At 36.9% G+C, this 22,415-nt stretch overlaps 1 protein-coding gene across 3 annotated transcripts in view; it reads left to right on the top strand.

Moving 5' to 3' along the window:
- Positions 1-21,248, top strand: part of RPS6KA3 (ribosomal protein S6 kinase, 90kDa, polypeptide 3) — a 70,170-nt gene extending 48,922 nt beyond the window's left edge. For 2 of the 3 annotated variants that reach the window (XM_014960284.1, XM_014960280.1), the window contains exons 14-21: positions 1,648-1,773; positions 3,517-3,606; positions 7,967-8,125; positions 11,458-11,619; positions 11,828-11,904; positions 12,987-13,104; positions 14,986-15,126; positions 17,093-21,248. In XM_014960284.1, the coding sequence (XP_014815770.1) occupies positions 1,648-1,773; positions 3,517-3,606; positions 7,967-8,125; positions 11,458-11,619; positions 11,828-11,904; positions 12,987-13,104; positions 14,986-15,126; positions 17,093-17,215 (996 nt within the window). In that variant the 3' untranslated portion in view covers positions 17,216-21,248. The remainder of the gene's footprint in view (positions 1-1,647; positions 1,774-3,516; positions 3,607-7,966; positions 8,126-11,457; positions 11,620-11,827; positions 11,905-12,986; positions 13,105-14,985; positions 15,127-17,092) is intronic. The other variant, XM_014960283.1, reaches the window with a different exon arrangement.
- The last annotated feature ends 1,167 nt before the right edge of the window (positions 21,249-22,415 follow it).

Below are 22,415 nucleotides of genomic sequence, written 5' to 3'. Positions count from 1 at the left end.
ATCAGTTGATTCCTACAGTGCAGTAAGAGGCACTGCAGTACAATTGTGAATTGTACTGGATGTTTTGAACTTCTGTATGTTCTGGAACCACTGACCCAGGAAGTATACCATCCCTCCTGAGCCACTTTAAGTTAATGTGCTAATCTGTGATATTTTGTGACTAATTTCAGTGTATCATGCAAGTCAATGTTACAGTATGTACACAAGCTTTGGCTTCTCAGCAGTATTAGAATGGCTTCAATACAGTCTCCCATATTAATAATTGTGAGATTGGCACTTTTGATAGTCTAACACAGTTGCTAGTCTTATATATTCTATTACTGCCAGGCCACTTTTTTTTGGACAACAAAGCTTTGCTTAGGTGCAATTTTTAGGAGACAAGAAAGGTGGATCTCGTGCTAGAAACAGGGAGAGGCATGCCCTGCCTCCTTTTGAGGCTGAGGTCATTCTAAAAGCATGCTTCAGCAGTGGAAAAAAGCAGATGCATGTACAGGGAAGAAAACTGGAAAACATCTGCAAAAAAATATATTTCTACCTCCCCTTTCTGCTTTTAAGAATTCTAATTGGTGAGGAAGACTAAGTCATGAAAACCAACTGGTAGTCTAAATTGTGCTGAAAACTTCTCATTGGTGTATAAGTAGGAATAAAAAGGTATGCTGTATGACTGGGTTTATTTATATTTTCACTGCAAGAATATTTTGCAAATGTCTGAGAGAGTTTTTTAAAACCAGTTTATTCAAAACATAATAGCTGTTTTATTTCTTTAATCCTTTTATGTCTAGAATAGTCATAACATGCTTGAAACATTACCTGTTTCATGTGTAATAAACCATTAAATTTCAAGGGGGTTTAGATCCTTTTTTTTACTCTAAAGAAGCTGTCTGATTTGGTATATGGGTAAGAATGACTTCTGTTCCTGAAGTCTTGCTAAAAGTTTCCACAAGCTTTTCTGTGCTCCTTCTTTCCCATATAGTTTCATGGATGAAATTCTTTCTCTTTGTATATGGTTTCCTTCTCTTGTAAAAGTCTGTTTCTCTGCTGCCTTTCCTCTGTGCCCCTCAACCGCTTCCTCACTCCTATTTCCTCTTTTCTGCGCTGCAGGATACCCAGATGGTTTCCTGCAAATGCTTTGCATCCTTTGCACAAGCTCCTTACACTAGAACACCATTTCCTTCCTTTACAAGAGTGAACACTTGTCCTTCTTTCAGCTTTTTATTTCTGTGAGACGATTTTTGACTGCTGTTCCATGCAATTTCTAGTTAATCTGATTCTCTTCAGTATGTCTAAATTTTCCAGCTGGCTTTCATCTATTCAGATAATAGAAACAGTGATGGTTTTTTACCATTATTTTATCATGTAGTCTTCTGATCATCTTTGTTTTGGAGATTTTCTCTTTAAATTAATAAATCAGTAACCAGAAACATCATGTTGTCAGTTTTTAGAATACAGTGTGCATTATTTACAATGTATCTAATACATAATTCATCTACTATCAAACAGAAGGTAATGGCTATTTAGACAACTTGGTCTAGTACAGGCATCAGTTAAAATTTGAAGCAAATCACTAGGAATTCAAAGACTTATTCTTAATATAAAAGTCAGTTATGTGTTTAGGATATTCATTAATTGATAATGTTATTTTGGTAGCAGTTGCACAGGAACAGCATTCAGTTTACTGATGGATATGAAGTAAAGGAAGATATCGGAGTTGGGTCTTACTCTGTCTGCAAGAGATGTATTCATAAAGCTTCAAACATGGAATATGCTGTAAAGGTAATTACTTGTTATAAAACACACCGACTCTTTTCAGGTTTCAGCATCATAGACACTGGGCATAATTAATATTTGCCATAAAGAATATAGAAAATTAAGATAATTTTTTAGTATGAAAATATTTTAGAAGCAAATGTGAATTATACCAATCAACCAAATGGAATATTTACTGGTAGGTATTTATATAGAATTGCTATGGGGTTTGTTATCTATATGCTGGTTTGGGTAGTGGATCTTTGAAACACCTGTGTAATTACAGTAGAACTGATGAAAGTTACACGACTGCTTCTAGAAGGAAATGTACATGAAAAGCTGACTTGACTTTCTGTCATTTTTTAAAAATGCAATTGATTACTTTTATTTAAACATAGTTATATATGGGGGCTTTTCTTCGAAAGTAGATTCATAAATTGTCAGATAGCTAGGAGTTAGTAACAGTGCTCAAGTCTGGTATACGTTCCAAAATAAACTTCAACTCTTTGTCTTTGCTTGCTAGTCTTTAACAAGGTTTCTAATGTTGTTTTTATGGTGTTCTATTGGGCTTTCTAGCACTTCTTTGAAGGCATTAAATTCTTGGTTAAAATCAGTAGAATTCCCAGAAGTGGAACGATAAATTTATCTTTTTGTCTTTCTGTATAACACTGTGGAGCTGAATGGTTATTATGAAAGCAGGAGTATAGATTAGCAGACTTGAAAAGCAAAGAAAAAAATAAAATTAAATCCTGTACTGTGAAGCAGTTCTCTGTTTTAATTGCTCAACAGTTTACTACTCAAATATGTAAAATCTGAAGATAAATTATATTGTGCTGTATCCTTGTACACAGATTGTCTACTGGAAACCTTCCAATTTCAATTTGGTAGTTACATACTTGTCATTATTCTGGTTCTGGCCAGGAACAGATTTTACTTCTGTGCTTGCAATTTGAAATAATTTCTTGAAACTGGAAGAAAGTACTGGCATAGCTCTTAATTCTCTAAGCCATAACACTTACTGTGAGGATTGCCTCACTTTTCTGCTGCCTCTGTTGAGGCTTTTTTTCCTCAAGGAATCATGAGGAAAAGAATAACGTGATCAGTGTCCAATGTGTTAGGGTGGTGCTGGTAGCAGTAAGGGCTTAGGATGTCAAGAGGAAGAAGGAATAAGACAGAGATGGAGAAAACATCAGAGGAAATTCTGCAGTTCAGAAGAAGAGGAGAGAGAGTTCTCCTCTCAGAAGGAGAGGAAAAAAAGGAGAAGAATAAGAATACATTTTAAGTAGGGCAAAATAATGTTTTGCTTCTTTGCATGAGAACTTCAGAGCCTGATAGCAAGCCTCCAGACATTCAAATGAAATTCCACTATAGAATGCTTGTTGTAGTTAACTCTGAGAAATTTTTCCTTTTTCTTATGTTTGATTCCCTTATTTGCCTCCTTTGTCTTTTGCTGCAATAAATATTTGTCTGAGATTAGCTTTGTGAAAATCTGTTCGTTAGCATCGTCAAACCAGTATCTCATGTCAAATTAGGAACTTCCTATTTTATTAAATGGTGGGTGACTGAGGTCTTATCTACTAAATAGCCTTGCATTATTTATCACAGCCTGAGGAATCTGGACAGGCTAGAGAGTTGGGTCGAGAGAAACCTAATGAAATTTAACAGGGCAAATGTAGGGTGCTGCACCAGGGGAGAAATAACCCCAAGCACCAGCTACACTATATAATGCAATTTAAAAAATTATGCTTATGTATCTATTTGCTCTTATAGATCATTGACAAGAGTAAAAGAGATCCAACAGAGGAGATTGAAATCCTACTGCGCTATGGACAGCATCCAAATATTATTACCCTAAAAGATGTAAGTAGTGTGTCAGAGACATCCTTTAGTGTATTATAATTGCATATCACTTTCTGATTTGAGAGGTGACAAAGTGCATGTTTTAGATTTATGTTACTGTTTTTCAGTATTTAAAAATACTGAAAATAATTTGAGCATTTAAAAATAAAACAATATCCTAATGCCATTTATTCAACAATATCAATTTTTTTACTGAGGTGTCTCATTATTGTCTTTTAAAGATACTCATATTTTGGCACAACACAATCCTAAGCAAATTATTCATCCTTCATAAATCTTAGCACAGGAATAATGTATTTAATGTTGGCTGTATTTTTAAAAGAGCAAGCAAGTTTTTTGGTTGCTTAGTTAACTTCGAATCTACTTTTGTTTACATTAGTTTTTAAAGCGCATTGCTATGTAACTGAGGACTCACTGTTTGAGACAGCATGATACCCAAAGTAATTTTCATGGGCAGTAAGGAGTGTTTTTCAGTAGTGGACGAAATATTTTCATATCCCCAGTCATCACTTTTCTTTACCTATTAAAGGTCTTTGTACGGTACTTTGTACCTTGTACCTTAAAGGTCTTTGTAGGGAAGATTATCTAGCTTTTTTTTTTTCTTGTATTGTTTGCTCTGACCATCAAAACACTTTGACCATAAAAAGCAAAGAATAACTTAAGTTGGGAGGTAGAGGTTTTTCATAGTGAACAGTAGATTCTGATGATCTAACAGAAAAAGAAAATTGGCTTTATTTCCTTGATTATGCATTAAAGAGGATTAAAAATTAAAAAGGCATATGCTTAATGACTTTTTTAGCCTGCAGAAAAATATTCTGGTCCCCAAAACCAAACCTCAAGCAAAACAACTAACCATTTACAGGAAGCTGAGCTCAGCTGAAGGGAGATGCTCAGACATTTTGTAGTCCTTAAAACAGTAGCTCGTAAATACTGTGATGATGAGTTACTAGAGAACTCAGCCTAAAGGTCTTCTCCTACAATAATGTGTCTTCACTTTATCAATATCATGTAGTTTGTCCCTTTCTTGGGAGAACAAAGTAAGTCAGATATACAAGGGAGCCCACCATGGAGCTTACCTTATTGCAAGCTTAGATACCATAATTATAGTCCCACTTTCTGTTTGTTCTGTTCCATGTGCTTGAACAATAAAGCTACCTGAAAGCAACTGTGCTAAGAGGGAACCTGCATCAGCATTCAGGTTGCTTTTAGTGCTGAATGCTAGGTTTATGTGTTACTTTAAATATCACAACCTCTATTGTGAATTAAGCAGGAAGACAAACACAAGGAATGTGAGCACTTCCCTGAACTTAAGCATTAGGAGTATTTTTCACTAAGAGAAGAGAAATGCAGGCAGCCTTGAAAAGTTGCCATGTGTGCTGGATCATTCTACTTTGTAATTAATTGTTCATCATCATCAGTCCTCTTCTAGTAGGAGCCATCTTTCATTCACACCAACATTAATATTCATGTAACAAAAGGAGACAACAACAACAACAAAAAAGCCTTGAATCCACAGAGGAAGAGAAGGCAGTAGGCTGTAATTCTCACTTATTTCTACCTCAAATCAATTCCTCAAGCCCAGTTTATGGAAGTATGTCCAGTGTAAGGAAAGAGGTACAGGATTCATATGTATTAGAAACTTGTATAACACCCACTGCTGTAAAAAAATCAGGATTAAGTTTTCATTGTCCTAATATAGATGCATAGTTCAGATTGCTTGCATATTCCACAGTATAGTGGTGTGCTATCACGGCTTTCAGAGGGAACAATGAGTACTTGGCCTTCAGGCCTCAAACTCATCAAGAGCACCATGTATTATTATATAAATAAAACTCAATGTGGATTTGACTAAATTTTTCATTCAGTTCTACACCAAAATTTAAATGTTTCTGTTTTGAAATACCAGAATATTTCTACATTAAGTGAATGTCTTTTGAAAATTATTATTCTGCAAGAAGTAATTCTTTTCCTTTCTTGTATTTCAAGAACAAATGCAGTAATGTTTGCATTTAGCTTAGGATGGAATTTTTCATTCTTGTTCAATCTTTTTATGTACTTTAATTCTGAAGGTGTTTGGATTGAAACAATGCATGTTCAAAACACCAACTTCTTTCTGCAATGCACAGTCCTCTGGGGTTTTTCCTTCTGATTGTTATCAGTGGTCTTTTTCAGTTACATAGTATATAAACAAAAGAAAGAGCTATATTGTGCTAAATCAGATGTCCTTCTTGTCCAATATCCTGCCTCTGACAGTGGCCGTTAGTGGATGCCTAGGAAACCATGTAAGAATGGAGGAAGCACACAGCTTCCAACAAACCATTACCTAGACACTTCCTGTGCCAGACCATTATATGTATTTTACCCTTTTTTACCTATTAGCTACTGTTCTGTAACAGAACTTTTGCCCTGATTTGAGTTATTTAAAGCATTGGCTGAAGAATCTTTTCAGAAGTATTTTAGAAACCTGAATACAGTATACACAGTCTCCTGGTCCAAGTACTTATTTATGAGTTCAAAAAAAACCCCTAATATGTATGTGAAAACATATTTCACTTTGGGGAAAAAAAGGTGTTCTCTTTTTCCATTACTGTATATTTTGTTCATATGCTTACATCCGTTTATCAATATAGTTTCTTTCAGTTTGCCTGGTAGAGAAAAAACTGATCTTTGGCGTGTGCAGGAGTTCATTTTAAAAACTAGCGTCACATTTATGATCTCAGCGTAATACCGTGCACCTAATTGGGAAGAAAACTTCAACGGTATTTACTCAGTGCAAACAACTAAATTGATAGTACCATTAGATAAACCAGGGTGAGGGAAATGGTATGTTTAGGGTGTTGGGGTTTTTTTTTTTGGCAGGCAGACAAGACCAACAAGGAGTAGCAGATAAAATAGAGCCAAATGCAAATTTAGCTTGAATGCCCCCTGCAGTAGTGATATATGTGTGCTTTGTCATGTCAAATGAAATAAGCGTATTTCTTCATGTTATACCAGGATTAGAGGGAGCATGCCTATTTAAAAAAAAAAAAAAATATATATATATATAAAATGCCAGTTTAGTATCTAGAATTAGATAATTCTGCTTTTTAACACTGTCTAATATTTAAAGTCTTAATACAAACACAGTCAGATGATCAGTCCCTTACATTTCATGGGCAAAAAATTGCTGTTAAATGAGGACATGGAAACCCATGATGTCTTCCTCTCTTTAAGATCATAAGCTTGTAAAGCCAGCAGAATTATTTCTTTAACACTCTTCCTCTTTTTTTTTTTTAATTTGGTGGGAAAATAAATCCTTTTAGTATAGCTAAGAGCACAAAAATTTCAAAGCTTAGTACTTAAGTAGCCTATATTTCCCAGGTAGCTTAAGACAAGGAAATGGGGATGAAAATTCTTTACTTTAGCTGGTATCTATTCCTAAATTGATTTTACTACAACTTGGATAATGGTTGCTACTTAAAGGCAGACTAGTTTTTATTTTGCATATATTACTGAAGAGAACGATTCCAACATCACCATAAAAAATAGGTTAAAATAGTAATAGGGAACAGAGTCAGTAAAAGGTTTCACTAAAGCAGGAACCTTAATTCTGAATTAAGATAAAACCCCAAGAAAGTGCAACTGAAATGAAATGTTTAAGTATACCTTAAACCATGTTTTGGTATAGTTCAGTCTGTAGTGCCCCCTGGTGATAATGGAAATAATTCTCAGCTATTGTTTCCCTAGAAGTTAAAATGCATGCAAAAATTAAGCTATTTTCCAACTAGACGTAAGGGCTAAAATATACATATTATATTAATTTTGCACTTTGGTTTGGGCTTTATGCATGGAATAATGTATAAGTTGTAGGCTTTTATCATAGCAGCCTTGTATGCATTAATGAGGGTGTTCACAGAGGCCATTTGAAATGAACTTAGATATTTTTTTGTTTTGTTTGACTGTTCATTTGGAATAATCTCTGCTTATATTTGTAATTTGGTGCAATAATTGCTTCTAGAATGAGCTCTGGTTTTGCCTTAGTCTAGTTTCTGTTTATTACTACTTAATTTCTCCCGTGTCTAGTTTGATTTGTTTCAGTAAAACTATGTGGGAAAACCCATGTTATTCATCCTTTTTTGTCTTTAAACGTTTACATGTCCGTATTTTTATGTTCTTTCACTACTGTACTACCTTTTTGTAGAAAGTTTTGTGTTCGTTTCTGAAGATGAACAATGTTTGGATAGTGTGTGAGGTGAGAAATACGGGAAAAATAATTGAAGAAAACAGCTTGTGGATGCACCTGCACTATCTCTGTGCATGTCACAGGAAGATAGCAGAGAATAAATATTTTGGAGTTTACATCTTTATGTACTTTTTGCAGGTGTATGATGATGGAAAATATGTATACGTAGTAACAGAACTTATGAAAGGAGGAGAACTGCTGGATAAAATTCTTAGGCAAAAATTTTTCTCGGAACGAGAAGCTAGTGCTGTTCTGTTCACAATAACAAAAACGGTTGAATATCTCCATGCACAAGGGGTAAGTTTTCAGCTCACACAAAATGCTTATAGTTGTTAATATTTTTTCCTTTCAGAATTATAAAATTCTATCTTGATATGTTCTTCTGAGCAGCAATTAAGTAATTTATGGTAAATAATTACATTGCAACAGGAATTTGTGTTGAAATCAAAACATTCCTCATCAGCTGTGTAGATGTCTAGATAAAGGAGATGATGCAACTGTTTCTCTTGTCCTGCATGCAGTCTGTCAGCAGTTCTGTGGAATAAGCATATAATGACTAATAGATAGCATATGAAGAGGAAGCAAGCCAGGAAGAAGTGCTAGGACCAGTGCTGTTGCTTAGCCATGGGACCTAACGCAATTTCAACCCCACCCTGTGATAGACCCTGAAAATTTATTTTCTGCCTATCACACTTGTAATTGCTTCCACTGCATGGTTTTGAAGAACTTGGTTTATGACTTTATGAACTCCTGCGCCATAGGGTCAGGAAGTTGTACTGGACTGTTAGAAGAAAAAAAATTAATCCTTCAGGAAATTAATTTGAAGACAGAGGAAGTAGTTCAAGGATAGAGAAGGCAAGTGTGACATGGCAAGAAGGACAAGTTGTGTTGCACTTTTAAGTAAATAAGAAAAGGGGGATAGAGAAAAAGCAGAAAGTAAGGGTGTAATGAAAAAGTCAAGTTGCTAACACCCGAAATTATCCAAGAAAAGCTGCTTCAGAATGAGTAGTGTTCAAATTATTTTAAGAAACAGATAATAATTCAGCACACACAGTCATTTCTGGGAACTAGTATTTCAGAAAACTTAGCATCAAAATTACCTGATGTATCTTACTCTGTGATTCATCTCTTTCTTCAGTCACTTGAGTATCTGTGCACAGGACTAGAATCCTTGGCCAGCAGCAGCCATGGGAATTATGAATAAACCTTGATACCTTCTGTATGGAAATATAAATAATAGAATAACACATCTCATAACTTGGTTCCTTCTTACCACACGTGGCCAAAAAAGGCCCAGTGTCCTTACGTCAAGTAAGGGTTTTTAGGGGTTTTTTATTTGTTTCTTTACTGTAGATATTTATAAATATTGGCATTTTAACTTGCATTAGAACACATGCTCTTTGGAACTTTTACTTTTGTAAATTTTTGGGTTGTCTTAAGCTAAGTAGGTTTCTGCGTGCAAGGTGGCCATATATGTAAATAGAGAGCACTTCAGTTGTCTAATTTTTTGTCTGGTAGAATCCTCCCTGTCTTCAGTGAATTTTCCTTCTGTAGCTCCTTTGGTCACTAGAGGAGCTCATTTGAATATGGTATTAGGGAATATTTGGTCTGACAGATTCCAGTTCTGTCACCATCACTCTTCCCAGAAGGATTTTCCTTATGGACATTCATAGGATACTTTTGAACTGGAAAAAAAGCTGAAATCCTCCCTTTCAGAGTAAGCAATACTTCCAACTCTCCTCCAAACCATTCTAAAAGTACTAGGGCCAGCATACAGCAATTAAGGGTTGGCACAATAGACATCATAAAGAACAAACAAGTAGTATCCTGTCATCTTGGAGCAGAATACTTCTGCATGCTGGTAGATAATTGAGAATGCTAATCAAAAGCATGATGCTAAGAAATAAAGAACTGAAACATCCTGCATATTCATTTGCTCTTTTCCTTTGCTCTAAAACAAAATGTTATTTCTGTGCAAAATATTAATATAATCCAAACAATCTGACATCTTTTTAAAATTCACCTTTGGGAAAACAGCTTAAAACAAGAAGGTATTGTATTTATTCTTTGACATAAACATGTCGATTGCTTAGGAATTAGCTTCCCCTTCTTCCAAAAAAAAAAAGAAAGTACAATTCAAGCAGACTGGTTCTGGAAACAGTCTGCCAAATCCCTGGCTCTGTGCTGCTTCTGTTGCCAACCTCTTCCTTTCTACCACTATTTGAAAAAAAAAAAAAAGCCCCACCAAACTGTTGGGTTTTTTTTCTCTCCTACACTGACATCTAAAGACAGAATCTTCCCCTTAACATCTACTGTTGCAACTCAAATTTTTTAATACCATTTTGTATATTTCATCTTACAAGGTGCTTATTTCCATCATTTTAAGTATTCGTTTTGTTGAATCTCAGAATTGCAAAGTATTTGCATGCTGAAAAAGCCTCTACTAAATGGATTACTGTGTTAAATAGCTTTACAACTTGCAGACCCTCTTCAGTCTTTTACTTCCTGGTTTTACATTACTTTTCTGAAATACTGCTGGCTTTCTGGAAGAGTGAATCAGAGCTTCTGATTCGGCACGTCACTCACTTGCAGGAGTTTTGGGGTATCTTCTCATTCTAGTGTGATTACCTTCTTTAAATGCTTCACCACAGTCTTTTTCCAAAAGGACATGAATTTTCCATTCAAATTTAACTGTGCGAAGCTGTGTCTAATATTAATGAAATACATAGGATAATCAGGAAGATAAGTGCCTTCGTAGCAGGTCTCTTTAAATATTTAAAAGGACATTTAGATCCACTTTACTTACAGCAGCGTATGCCCTTTTCTTTACAGAGAACAAAGTCTCTAGAGACTTTAGGCTAATTTGTCTTGTGAAGAAAATATAATAGGTCATCTGATTTCAAAGACTGTCCTTGCACATTCCAGGTTTTATTAAGGCTTGTTTATAGCATAGCTTCAAGTAAGATGAGATTCAATCTGCCATAGCTTCGGCAGCCTCTATGGTTTTTGTCAAGCATTTTACATCTCCAGCTCCTACAAAACAGCCACTTGGGAACCAGTACAGGCTTTTTTTGACATGTTGGTCCATTAGAATACCTCTTTGATATTTTGTGATCGTATTTTTTTTTGGCAGCACTCTATTAAAATTCCTTCTTAATCAGACCTTAAATGTTTGCACTGAGATTAATTCAGACTATCTGAATGAAGAGAATGGAATATAGAGAGTTACATAGCACAGTGGCATATCAACAGCTACGGACATCCACAGCTTCAAAAGATATTACTAGCCAAAGGTCCTGATTTAAAGAGACTTGTAGGTATGCGTGTTAAAATAGAAAATACATATATTCACCCATTAGAACAAGACATCTGGAACTGTCGGTACAAATAAATTTGGGGGAATTGGGATGTCTGGAGGGGGCTTCATAGTTATGAGTTTCCGAGTTAGAATTATAGTGCTCTAGACACCACTGAGCATCAGAATACTGCAGCTGATGTTAGAAGCTGAAAATCTGGAAACTGATTGCTGATAGGAGATTTGAAATTAAAAAGCAGAATTGATAATTATAACATAAAGCCTTTCCTATGTTTACCTTATTGTATTTAGTGGTTTGTTTTATGTTTTTTAGGTGGTTCATCGAGACCTGAAGCCTAGCAATATTCTTTATGTTGATGAATCTGGTAATCCAGAATCAATTCGAATTTGTGATTTTGGCTTTGCAAAACAGCTACGAGCAGAAAATGGTCTTTTGATGACTCCATGTTACACAGCAAATTTTGTTGCACCCGAGGTAAATACCCAGGATAGCTTATATACCTTGATTTATTTTGATGGGATTTTTTTACTGGTTAGATATTTGTTTCTTTCGTGTGTAACAAGTGAAACCACTTTGTAAACATGAGAAATTTGAATTCTCACTATTTCTGTGAAATAATCAAAACATTTCTAAGTGGGTTTTTTTGTTTGTTTGTTTCATAAAAAATATTTGTCTCCCTCAGGTTTTAAAGAGGCAAGGTTATGATGCTGCATGTGACATATGGAGCCTTGGTGTTCTACTTTATACCATGCTTACTGGGTAAGGGTACTTTTAGTTTGCAGGGCTGTAGAATACCAAACCAATATCAACAAAGAGAGAAACGTAGGCCCACTGTCGAAGCTGTTTCTATTGAGGCACTGATTAATCTCAACTTTGATTTCAGTGGGGGTAGAATATGCTTTGCCTTTAGTAGAATCCAAGTTTGCAGACACTGATGTGAATAATCCTTGATTTCTCTCATCTTATCTATTTTAGATGTTTAACCTGCTTTATGGTGACTTAGGAGTAAGAATTGATTGTTTCACATGAAAAGTAGCTGATTAAGCAGCATATATGTTGAGGGAAATACATGTTGCAAATATCATTGCAATGCTTTGAAGCATGACTGTGTGCAAAATTCAGCCTCTGGATAGTTTGAAGTGTTGCAGTCAGGATATAATAAATGCTATAGCAATGTATTTATATATGCAGCAGAAATGAATTATAGAAAAGATGATGAATAATAAATTCAACTGTATTCAAAGTTCAAAAGACTGTTGCTGTTGCACCTGCAAAATAGATTATCTCTTTATGATGGATTATTCAGATTGCCACTTTGGTTAAGAGAGAGGGACATCAGAGACATTATGGCACTTTAAAATAAATAAGTGACAAACATATTTGGTTTTAAATATATCTGCTTTTTGGTTGTGGATATTCTGGTAGCAAGAATGCTTAGAGTCAAGCAAGGAAAATTGCTTCTCCTTCCTTCCTCTACTATGAAAGCAACATTTATTCTTGGCCAGACTCATCATAAAATCTTCACATTTCATTTTATAATATTATTACTTCACTGAAGTATGATGGCTTAAGGAATACTTTCTGTAATTCAGGAACCACCAGTTCTTAGACTGCTATAGGAGAAATCTGATTTTCAGACCCAATAGAGGGAATACATCCTCTAAGAACAGATCTGTAGGCAGTGCCATAAATTTTCATGTGTTGAGAATAATTTATTTTTACAACTGTTTGACTGTCTGCCAATAGTTATGTTGAACTCTGAATATTATGATCAGATTTATGATGACTGTTGAGGTCCAGGTTATGGGAGTTATTAACACTGAATTTGTTTGGTTAAATAGCTACACTCCTTTTGCAAATGGTCCTGATGATACCCCAGAGGAGATTTTGGCCCGAGTAGGTAGTGGAAAGTTCTCTCTCAGCGGTGGTTACTGGAATACAGTTTCAGATACAGCTAAGGCAAGTACATTTGCTTTGTCCTTTGGGGCATGAAAAACGGATTGCAATGTAACATGTTGCTGATAACGTATATGTTATGTCATATATGATTGGGTAAGTTCCACCGATAATTATTGTTGTTTAAAAATACTGATCTGATCCTTTATGTGTCTGGAAGTTTGTTTCCTATTCATGATCCTTTTGTGTTTCAACAGCCACTTGCACAGCATAAGGCATGCCTTATACTATACCATTAACAAGTGTCCTTAGAAATATAGTGTATTTTGTCAGTATTCACACATACGCGCAATCATCCATAATGAGAAATGCTGTAATAAAACTTCATGTAGAAGTGTGACATTAAAAAAAAATAAATCATACAGATAGTCCAAATCAGGCTAATGAAAATATTATCATTATTGTCATATGCTCCACTGATTCAGACTAGAAAAATGAATAGTTTTTCATGTTTTTCTGTTTGGGTCAGTTCTTCATAGTTACCCAAGACAGTTTATCTTCATGTTTTTCTGTTTGGGTCAGTTCTTCAGAGTTACCCAAGACAGTTTATCTCATACTCTTTCATTAGGATTTCAGCAGTTTATTTTTTTAAGAACTTTTGGTCCTTAAGGCTGTCATATCTACTTAAAAAAAAACCCAAGTATTATACTTTCTTTTTACTGTTTGTCTAAAGATTTTACTTTGTACAACTTAATTGTTTTAGAAGTACTTTTTTTGCGGCAAATAGATTCTACACTTAAGTGTGCAATATCCTTTATGCCTGTTCTATGTAGTGAAGTGCTGTATTTTTCAAAACAATCTTTTACATATGTTGTATTCTTTCTTGCTAATTGATTTGTTGATGTGTTTTCTAGAGTACTGTTCTCATAACTCAACCGTTTTCCCACAAATCACGTCATTCATTTGATTGATAAATCAGCCTGTTAGAATAACATGTTTACACTAATCTGGTAGCGTGGGCTTTTTTTTCCTTCATTGCCATTCCATTCAGTTGTACTTCGGAGTCGAGAATGAACCAAAACCTGTCAGCTATGAAAAAATCTTAGTTTCCTTTTTAATACTATCTTTATGATCAAATTCTTAATTTGAATTACAAAACAAAGAATTTTTTATATGAAAATGTCCAGTATTGCTAAGGTAACTTAAATTATCTTAAATCCAGTTGTAGTCAACTAAATGTGTTTCTCTACAGATAATTGCTTAATGTAGAAATGTTATTTATGCTTTACCCTTACTGATTGACATCTAAAGTCATCTATAAAATACTGTGCCGCTGTATACATTTGTTTTCAACATCTTAACTGTTGTATGCAATTCTCACTAGCATAATTTGAAAAAGATAAAAGAAGTTGAAAAAGTGGTAGAAAAGGGTGTACCAAAGCGAAGCTGAAAATCTTTCCAGATGTCAAGAGCCACTTCCATGTAAAAAGAGTACCTAGAATTCAGTGTTTCATCTCAGCAGAGTTGACTGACGTGACAAACAAAAGAGATCATTTCACTGATGATAGAAAGAAGGAAAGACTAATTCATTTTTTTCTCATATGATGATTTTATTAGGTAAATCAGCAATCACTCAATTCATATATTGAAAAAAATAACAATACTGGTATGGTGGGGCCTCTACTCTAGCCCAATGTGCATAATTCTATGTTTGTGTATTTTGCCTAAATTAATTGGATAGTTTCTTCTTACATTACCAAACATCCATTAAGTCATATAATTATACGATAAAGTGTTAGCAGGGCAGGGCTGTTTTTCAGCTGTTTCAAACTGATGCTATGAGCATATTTTTATACCACTAAAATACTCAGGTTTGAACTGTAATCTCTTTTAAAGCTGAAGTTTTACCATTACTTGCATTGACTCTTTGTGTATTATTGACAGGACCTTGTTTCAAAAATGCTTCATGTTGACCCACGTCAAAGATTGACCGCAGCCCAAGTTCTTAGTCACCCCTGGATAGTTCACTGTGACCAATTGCCTCAATACCAGCTGAACAGGCAGGATGCTCCCCATTTAGTGAAGGTAAGTAGATACTTGTTGAGCTTGCTGTTTTGCCAAAATTAATGTAAACGCTAGGATTTTATTTAAAAAAAAAAAGGCTACTGTGGCATGTGTTTCCTCTAAAGACCATTTAAAAGCTGTTACTACTGGGATCACTGGGAGTTGCACTAAGTCATAAAGTCATGGAGAATAAATCAAATACATTTGAAAAGGACTTCCATTTTCTTATGTTTGGAATTCATTTGACTGACTTACACTGGGAGGCTTAACTTCCTTAAGAAACCGGCATTGAAGAAATCATAGTGAAAATGTTACTAGGTGACTATAGGGGAGCTGAAAAGTGTTTAACCTCCTCTGAAACTGTAAAATTAACTAATCTAAAAGAGGAGGTCAGTGACTAAAAGAAAACAGTATGCTACATGATCATAGTATAAGCTAAAAAGAAGTCAAAAAGGCAGCTTTTAATTAATACGGTAATTGTGCATTTGATCTAAAACACAGTCTGGATTTGCCCCTGATAAACTTTTTCACTTTGACCAAGCAGGGAAAAATCAAATATAATCGAATTCTACTTCTCTGTATTCCACCCTGGATTCAATCCTACATCCAAGAATCTCTGCCATGCAACATAAAAGGGATCTGAAGAATATAATTAACACTGTCTTTGAGTCAGCTATTAGAAATGTCTAGCATCCAAAAACACAAGTGGAAAGAAGGGGATTAGTTCTGATCCCACAGCTCATAACTTTCTAATTATTTTTTTTTAATAAATATTCATGTGCTGAATAATGTGGGTGATTTTTAAATATTTTGTTGAAAACTGAAATGGTTATATAAGTGATAAGCAGAGCCAGCCCACTAATGGGGTTTCATTCCCCAACTATTTCACAAAGCATGGAGAGAGAACTTAATTTCACAACTGGGTTTGGTTTTTAAGCAAGGTAAAAATGCCTCAGATTGATCTGAAAACTATTCATTACCCTAAAAAACTCTCACTCCAAACACTGCTTGGTATTTGAGTGATGCAGTGGTATGTTTCTGTTTTGTAGATGAAAGTAGGCTGGAAGTTAATCATAGAATCATAGAATGGTCCAGGCTGGAAGGGACCTCCAAAGGTCATCTAGTCCGACCTCCCCGCAGTCAGCAGGGACACCCCCAACTAGACCAGGTTGCCCAGGGCCTCATCGAGCCTCACCTTGAATATCTCCAGGGATGGGGCCTCAACCACCTCCCTGGGCAACCTGTTCCAGTGCTCCACCACCCTTTCAGTGAAGAACCCCCTCCGAACCTGCAATCTAAATCTGTTCCCCTCCAGCTTGAAGCCATTGTCCCTCGTCCTGTCACTACAGGCCTTTCTAAACAGGGTCGCCCCAGCCTTCCTATATGCCCCCTTCAGGCTGGAAGGCTGCTATTAGGTCTCCCCGGAGCCTCCTCTTCTCCAGGCTGAACAACCCCAGCTCCTTCAGCCTGTCCTCGTAGCAGAGGTGCTCCATCCCCCTGATCATCCTTGTGGCCCTCCTCTGGACCCTCTCCATCAGGTCCATGTCCTTCTTATATTGAGGGCTCCAGACCTGCACACAATACTCCAGGTGAGGTCTCACCAGAGCAAAGTGGCAGAATCACCTCTCTGGACCTGCTGGCAACGCATCTTTTGATGCAGCCCAGGATGCGATTGGCCTTCTGGGCTGCAGCTGCACACTGCCTGCTCATGTCCAGCTTCTCATCCACCAGCACCCCCAAGTCCCTTTCCTCAGGGCTGCTTTCCAATACCTCACCCCCTAGTTTGTATTGGTGGCGAGGATTGTTCCGGCCCAGGCGCAGAACCTTGCATTTGCTCTTCTTGAACCTCATGAGGTTCACCTGGGCCCACCTCTCCAGGGTGAACCTCTCCTTCAGAATCTCTGGCACTTAGCTCTGTGTGGTCTCTAGTGTGTGCCTCAGTCACAATGTCCTCCTCTTGGTTGTTTTTTTCTCCTCTGCCCCACAGGGTGCAATGGCAGCAACTTACTCTGCTTTGAATCGTAATCAGTCACCGGTTTTGGAGCCAGTCGGCCGTTCTACCCTTGCTCAGAGGAGAGGTATAAAAAAAATTACCTCAACAGCCCTGTGAAGTGACCTCAACCAGATATTTGGTACCATGGCATAAGATGATAGCACAAATCATGGCGACAGGTAGCACATATCTGACAGATACCTGCAAGCACACTCTGTCCCAGCTGGTACCTATAATGCTGCTGCTCCTGCTGCTGCTACTGCTTTCATCTATTCTCGCTTTAAACTGTTGATGGCAAGTTACTGATCTTACTGGAGCTTCAAATGGAGTGACAAGTGGAAACACAATGAAAACGATCATGTTCACGACTGAATAAACCAGAAGAATTATGAATGCCACCTCTGTCAAAAATACACTGAATAAAGCACTCTGCACCACATAGCATTATTTTTATAAGGAATATTTTTTGTCCCCTAAAATATTCTTTGTTACAGGTAGAGATGGACAGTTTATGTTAAGCACTTAGCTTAAACAATCTGTTTATATTAGCACTATATACTTTGTGCCATCCAACATTTTGTATGTTTTTGTAAACAGTTCACAAGCAGTACGTTTCCGTGCTGTTTTCTTTAATGTATACATGCCTTGTTTTACTTAGATATTATTAATCATTTTGACAATTAAGGCTGATTAAACAGTTCACCTGGATTAATCAGTATTGTTGGACAGCTCTAAAAGAAGCCTGACTGTTAAACAGCTATTGAATGTAATACTATGAATATGTATTTCTCCTTGCCTATGTCTTTTCTACATTTCCATGTTTTTGACGCTGCATGTCATGTTATGAAAATCAGGATACTGTTTATAGTATTCAAAATTTAAACAGTGAATCTCTCACCATACTATATATACAATAGGTAATACAACCCAGAGAAAAGATAACTTTCTCCATATCTCACTCTGTCTTTCGTTCCCCCTCCTCCCCCCTCCCTTTTATTCTCTCCCATCTAATCTCTGGACTCAGGAATCATTGCTAAATACTTTCTGATAGAGGACATTTCTATATTGTTTATTCTTATAATCCATTGTTAATATTTTATCTCTGTTCTGTGACTTTTGTTTAAGCTGCAAAGGATTTGTTCAGTGAATGTTGGCATTACAAGAAAAAAGGCAGCATTGAAGATAAAGCAAAACATATTATCCACTAATAAGCAGAAGCCTGCAAAAAGTAGGTTTAAGCCACATTCATTGTGGTTGCAAAACTGATGGATCTAATGTTCTGTCAGTCATTTTCTGATAATTTTAATTGACAGCCAAAGCAAAACGTGAGGAGAGTCATCCAGATCTGTCTGGGGTTAGAAAAGGGTCATTATAACTTACCACAAAAATAGCGTTGTCCCAGTCAGGTAAAACAAAGCTGTTCAGAGTAAGTGTTCTCACTTTTCCCCAGATCGAAGCAAGTTTGTAATAAGGGTGAAAAACTCATTTTAAATACTAATATAAACTTTTAATACTCGCGGTCTCTCCGTGTCTGAAGTAATCAAAGGCACAATCTTGATGGCTCGTCTTGAAAGATCAAATTGCCCACAGGAGATGGTGCACTGGAATGTGTTTGAATTCAGCGAGTGTCCCACTCCACCAAAACTGGTGTGCTGCATCAACTCATTCCAGATATGAAAATGGCTATTGGGAATTCAACCTTTAATAAATAGGGATCTGGGTGAACAGCTCTGTATGAACAATACAATTTAAAAACTAAAAGGTGCAATTTTGTATTTTGCATACGAAGGTATTTTCTGGATTTAGTGGTATTAAATTTCTTTTATGGTAATTAATTTGCTAGTGTCCCTGAAATTATCAGAGGTCTTTTGAAAGGGAGAATCATCTTTATGACACCACAGATTTGCTCTAAATGAATTTGAGAGCGTTCCTTCTGCCAGAAGTGTTTCCAAGTTCCTTGGGGAAGCTTCCTTTGTTAGACTTGCAAAGAATCCCACTTTTATTGCCCTTAAAAATCTGTTAAATATTTAATCCATCAAATAATTGTTAAGGAATTGGTTTTCTGAACAAGGATTCTGAAATTACTATAGATCTCAGAAATCTGAATGCACAGCTCTTGCAAGCAATTAGCATTTTTCCCTTACATGGTGCTCTAGCACTGAAGTTCCCTCTAACTGTGCACATGCATCTACCCTTCCTTCAAGAAACATCTTTAACTAGAGGCAGACTAAGGCCATTTTAATTTTTCTTTGACAGTGTCTGCAGTTCCAGAGAAATTTAGTAAAACCTTACCTTTCTGAAAATGTATTTTCAGTTCTATGAGCAATCCCAAGTTGGGCTCATCAAAATCTAGAAACCCTGGTACCTCCTGGAGTGGCTTTTAAATGTGTTAATCTGAAGATTGTTGCATCTAGTCAACAGACAGGATTTAAAACTGATACTGTTGAAATAAAGGGATGACAGTACTTGCTAGTGTGTCAATAATGGCATTTCAGGGAGGAATTTCTCATGTTTTCTCAGTGTGTATACATATAGGTACCTGGCAAAGAAGAGACTGAAAGGAGGAAGCATTAAGCTGCTTCACTATTGGCAGTATCTACGTCAACAGAATATAAAAGTACTTCCAGTAATTTTATTTTAGCCATATTTTGTGGCCCTCAAGCTCACTGGTCATTAGCCAAATAGTGAAGCAAAGTTAACTCCAACATTTTACATATTTACATTCTCAAGCAAGCTGTTAATTTAGTCTAGACCTTACAGATGTTGCTACCATGTCATGTATATAGCAGCATAGAATGAACATTTTAAATGCTAATAAAACAGGTCAGGTAACTCAAATGTATTGAAGTCTAGATCCCACTCTAAGTTTCTAAACCAAGGTATAAGGGGCCTGTCTATACAGGAGGTATATTTTACAGGCTAGTTCTATATACCTTACCTCCTCTTTTGAATCCACAGTCACAACTTTCACATTTATTTTTATGTTTTTGTAGCTGCAGTTTTTAGAAGCTATAAAGAAATCCAGGTAATGCTGCTTTGAGTCCCAGCACCTCCTTATTAGAATGTGAGTGTATACAACGCACAGTGTAAATTCATTGCCAGACTGCTTCTTGGTCTGCAAAGCATAGCAAGTGGCTCTACAGTCATAGAGGATTAAAAAAGGAGAATTGCAGATACAGGTAAATTTTCTATACATAGGCCGTGGTTTGGTGGTGTTTTTTTTTTTCCTTTGTGAAATTACCACTTAACGTGCTTGAGAGCATGAGAGAAAAGAGGGAAGAGCGTAGTTGCAATACTCATTAAATGCCATCTATATCCAGTAAGGGCAAAGTTCTTTATCCAGAATCACCATAACGTTGAATGAAACTTATAAGGAATTTTTCAAGAGAATATTTAAAACTTGTTTTTTCTAAAGAGACACGGGCATAAGAAAATAGATTTATGTGTCTGGGATTTTTGTGTGTGTGTGTTTTGCTTTTGTAAATGTGGTGTACCAACTAAAGCTGTGCTTTTCTATTATTGGAAGGAAAGGATGCAAAGTATGCTAGTCCTTAATAAGCAGCAATGGTTAATAGATGAATTTTCACTTATGAAAATGATGTAAATGATTAGCTTTATCTTGATACTCTTGACCTAATCAAAGGGAAGGTGTACTTATGAGGGATGTAATTATTTTGCAACCTAGTGGGGGGAGGGGGAGTCTACTTAAAACGTTTTTAAAAAATGACAAAATCACAGATAAAATATTTTTCTACAATTCTATACAATCATACTTTATACTAGTTTTCTCAGCATGGCATGTAAGTGAGTCTAAGGTACTGTTCCAGGAAATCAGTGGTATTGTACCTTTTTTTAGACCATTACAATAGCATCTGTTAGATGCTTGGCACTGCTGTCATAGAACTGAAATGCTAGTAAAAAAAAAATAAAATTGTACTGAATACTTTAAATGATTGTTTTATTCAGAGTCTGATCTAGGAAACGTTTCAATCACGCTATTAATGTGTAATTAGAACTGTTTGAGATGTAACTATGAACAGTTCTGGAAAGATATCATTGCTTGTACTCCTGTCTAATGGCAGGTTTTGTAGTCTTCAAAAGAAATTGAAATTTCTACTATGAATAAACTTTCAAACATCTTAAAAAACAATGCTTTATTTGGTTTATCATTTGTTCTGCCTTGTTATGAATTTGTTCTTCACCAGCACTAAACTACATCAGCAGCACATCAACTGTGCACTTCCAGCCAGAAAGTTTTTAAAGTGTTTGTCAAGTTGAAATGTCACTATATTTCAGCATATTTAGTCAGGTTGCTATCAGTAAGGTACATAGGGAGCCAAAGGAAAACCACTTCTGTTCCATAGATGCTATAGATCCAATATATGACACAGTGAGACCAAAGTGCAACAGTATTGTTTATTAATACCCTGTAAAGACTGTAGTCGTCAGTAAAGTATACAACGTAAAGGGAGGCTGCTAAATACTACTTGCAATGCCTGCATTGCTCTGGACACTGAAATAGAGGCATATTTGATAATTAATGAACTTTTAAGCATTTGAAAAATGACAATATATGCATAAGTACTCCGTAAGCAACATGCCCACATCTTTCAACAGCTCATGCAACTTGGAAACGTGCAGTGATAGTTCTTTTCAGCCCTGCAACCTGGAAAAGATGGAAGATTTAGTAAAGTTGGCATAGTATACATCAATTTACAGTACCTGTGATAGGGAATACATGAGGAACGCGACCAGAGCACGTTGCTAAGTGTGCCAAACGAGGGCTGTAAGAGGACAGGAGGGGGGTAAGAGGGCATGAGGGGCAGAGGAAAGCGCAGCAGAAATGGGGGGCAGCGCTACCCCCGGGAGAAATCCTCGCCTCTGACCGGCGCCGCCGCGTCCCCGCACACGGCTGCATCCCGCCCGCCTCAACGCAGATCTCACTCGCTGTATTTTCGGGTGAAGCGGGTAATCTGGAAGCCTGGGGAAGCTCTGGTGGGGAAGAAAAGGGGGCCTGACATCACCCGGCGATACCCTCTCGCCTTCCCTCCTGCCCGCCCGCCTGGAACCGTTTAACCGCCGCGTTGCTAACAACGGGGTTCCTCCCCAGGAGGTGCCGGCTTTCCCCCGGGCTGGGCTGCCGTGCGCTGCCCGCTCCTCCGGGCGGAGCCGCCACAACCCCCTCCTCCTCCTCAAAATCCACCACGAGAAGCCCTCGCAACCCACCCGAGCTGCCGTTCCCGGCGGGGAGCGGAGGGCGGAGCGGCGGCTGCAGCCGGGAGCGGGCCTGGGGGCGGCAGGGGGCTGTCGGGGCCGG

The sequence above is a fragment of the Calidris pugnax genome, unplaced genomic scaffold (assembly GCF_001431845.1).
Source record: "Calidris pugnax isolate Ruff unplaced genomic scaffold, ASM143184v1 scaffold188, whole genome shotgun sequence".
NCBI lineage: Eukaryota > Metazoa > Chordata > Aves > Charadriiformes > Scolopacidae > Calidris > Calidris pugnax.
This window is presented reverse-complemented; position numbering and strand designations above follow the sequence as displayed.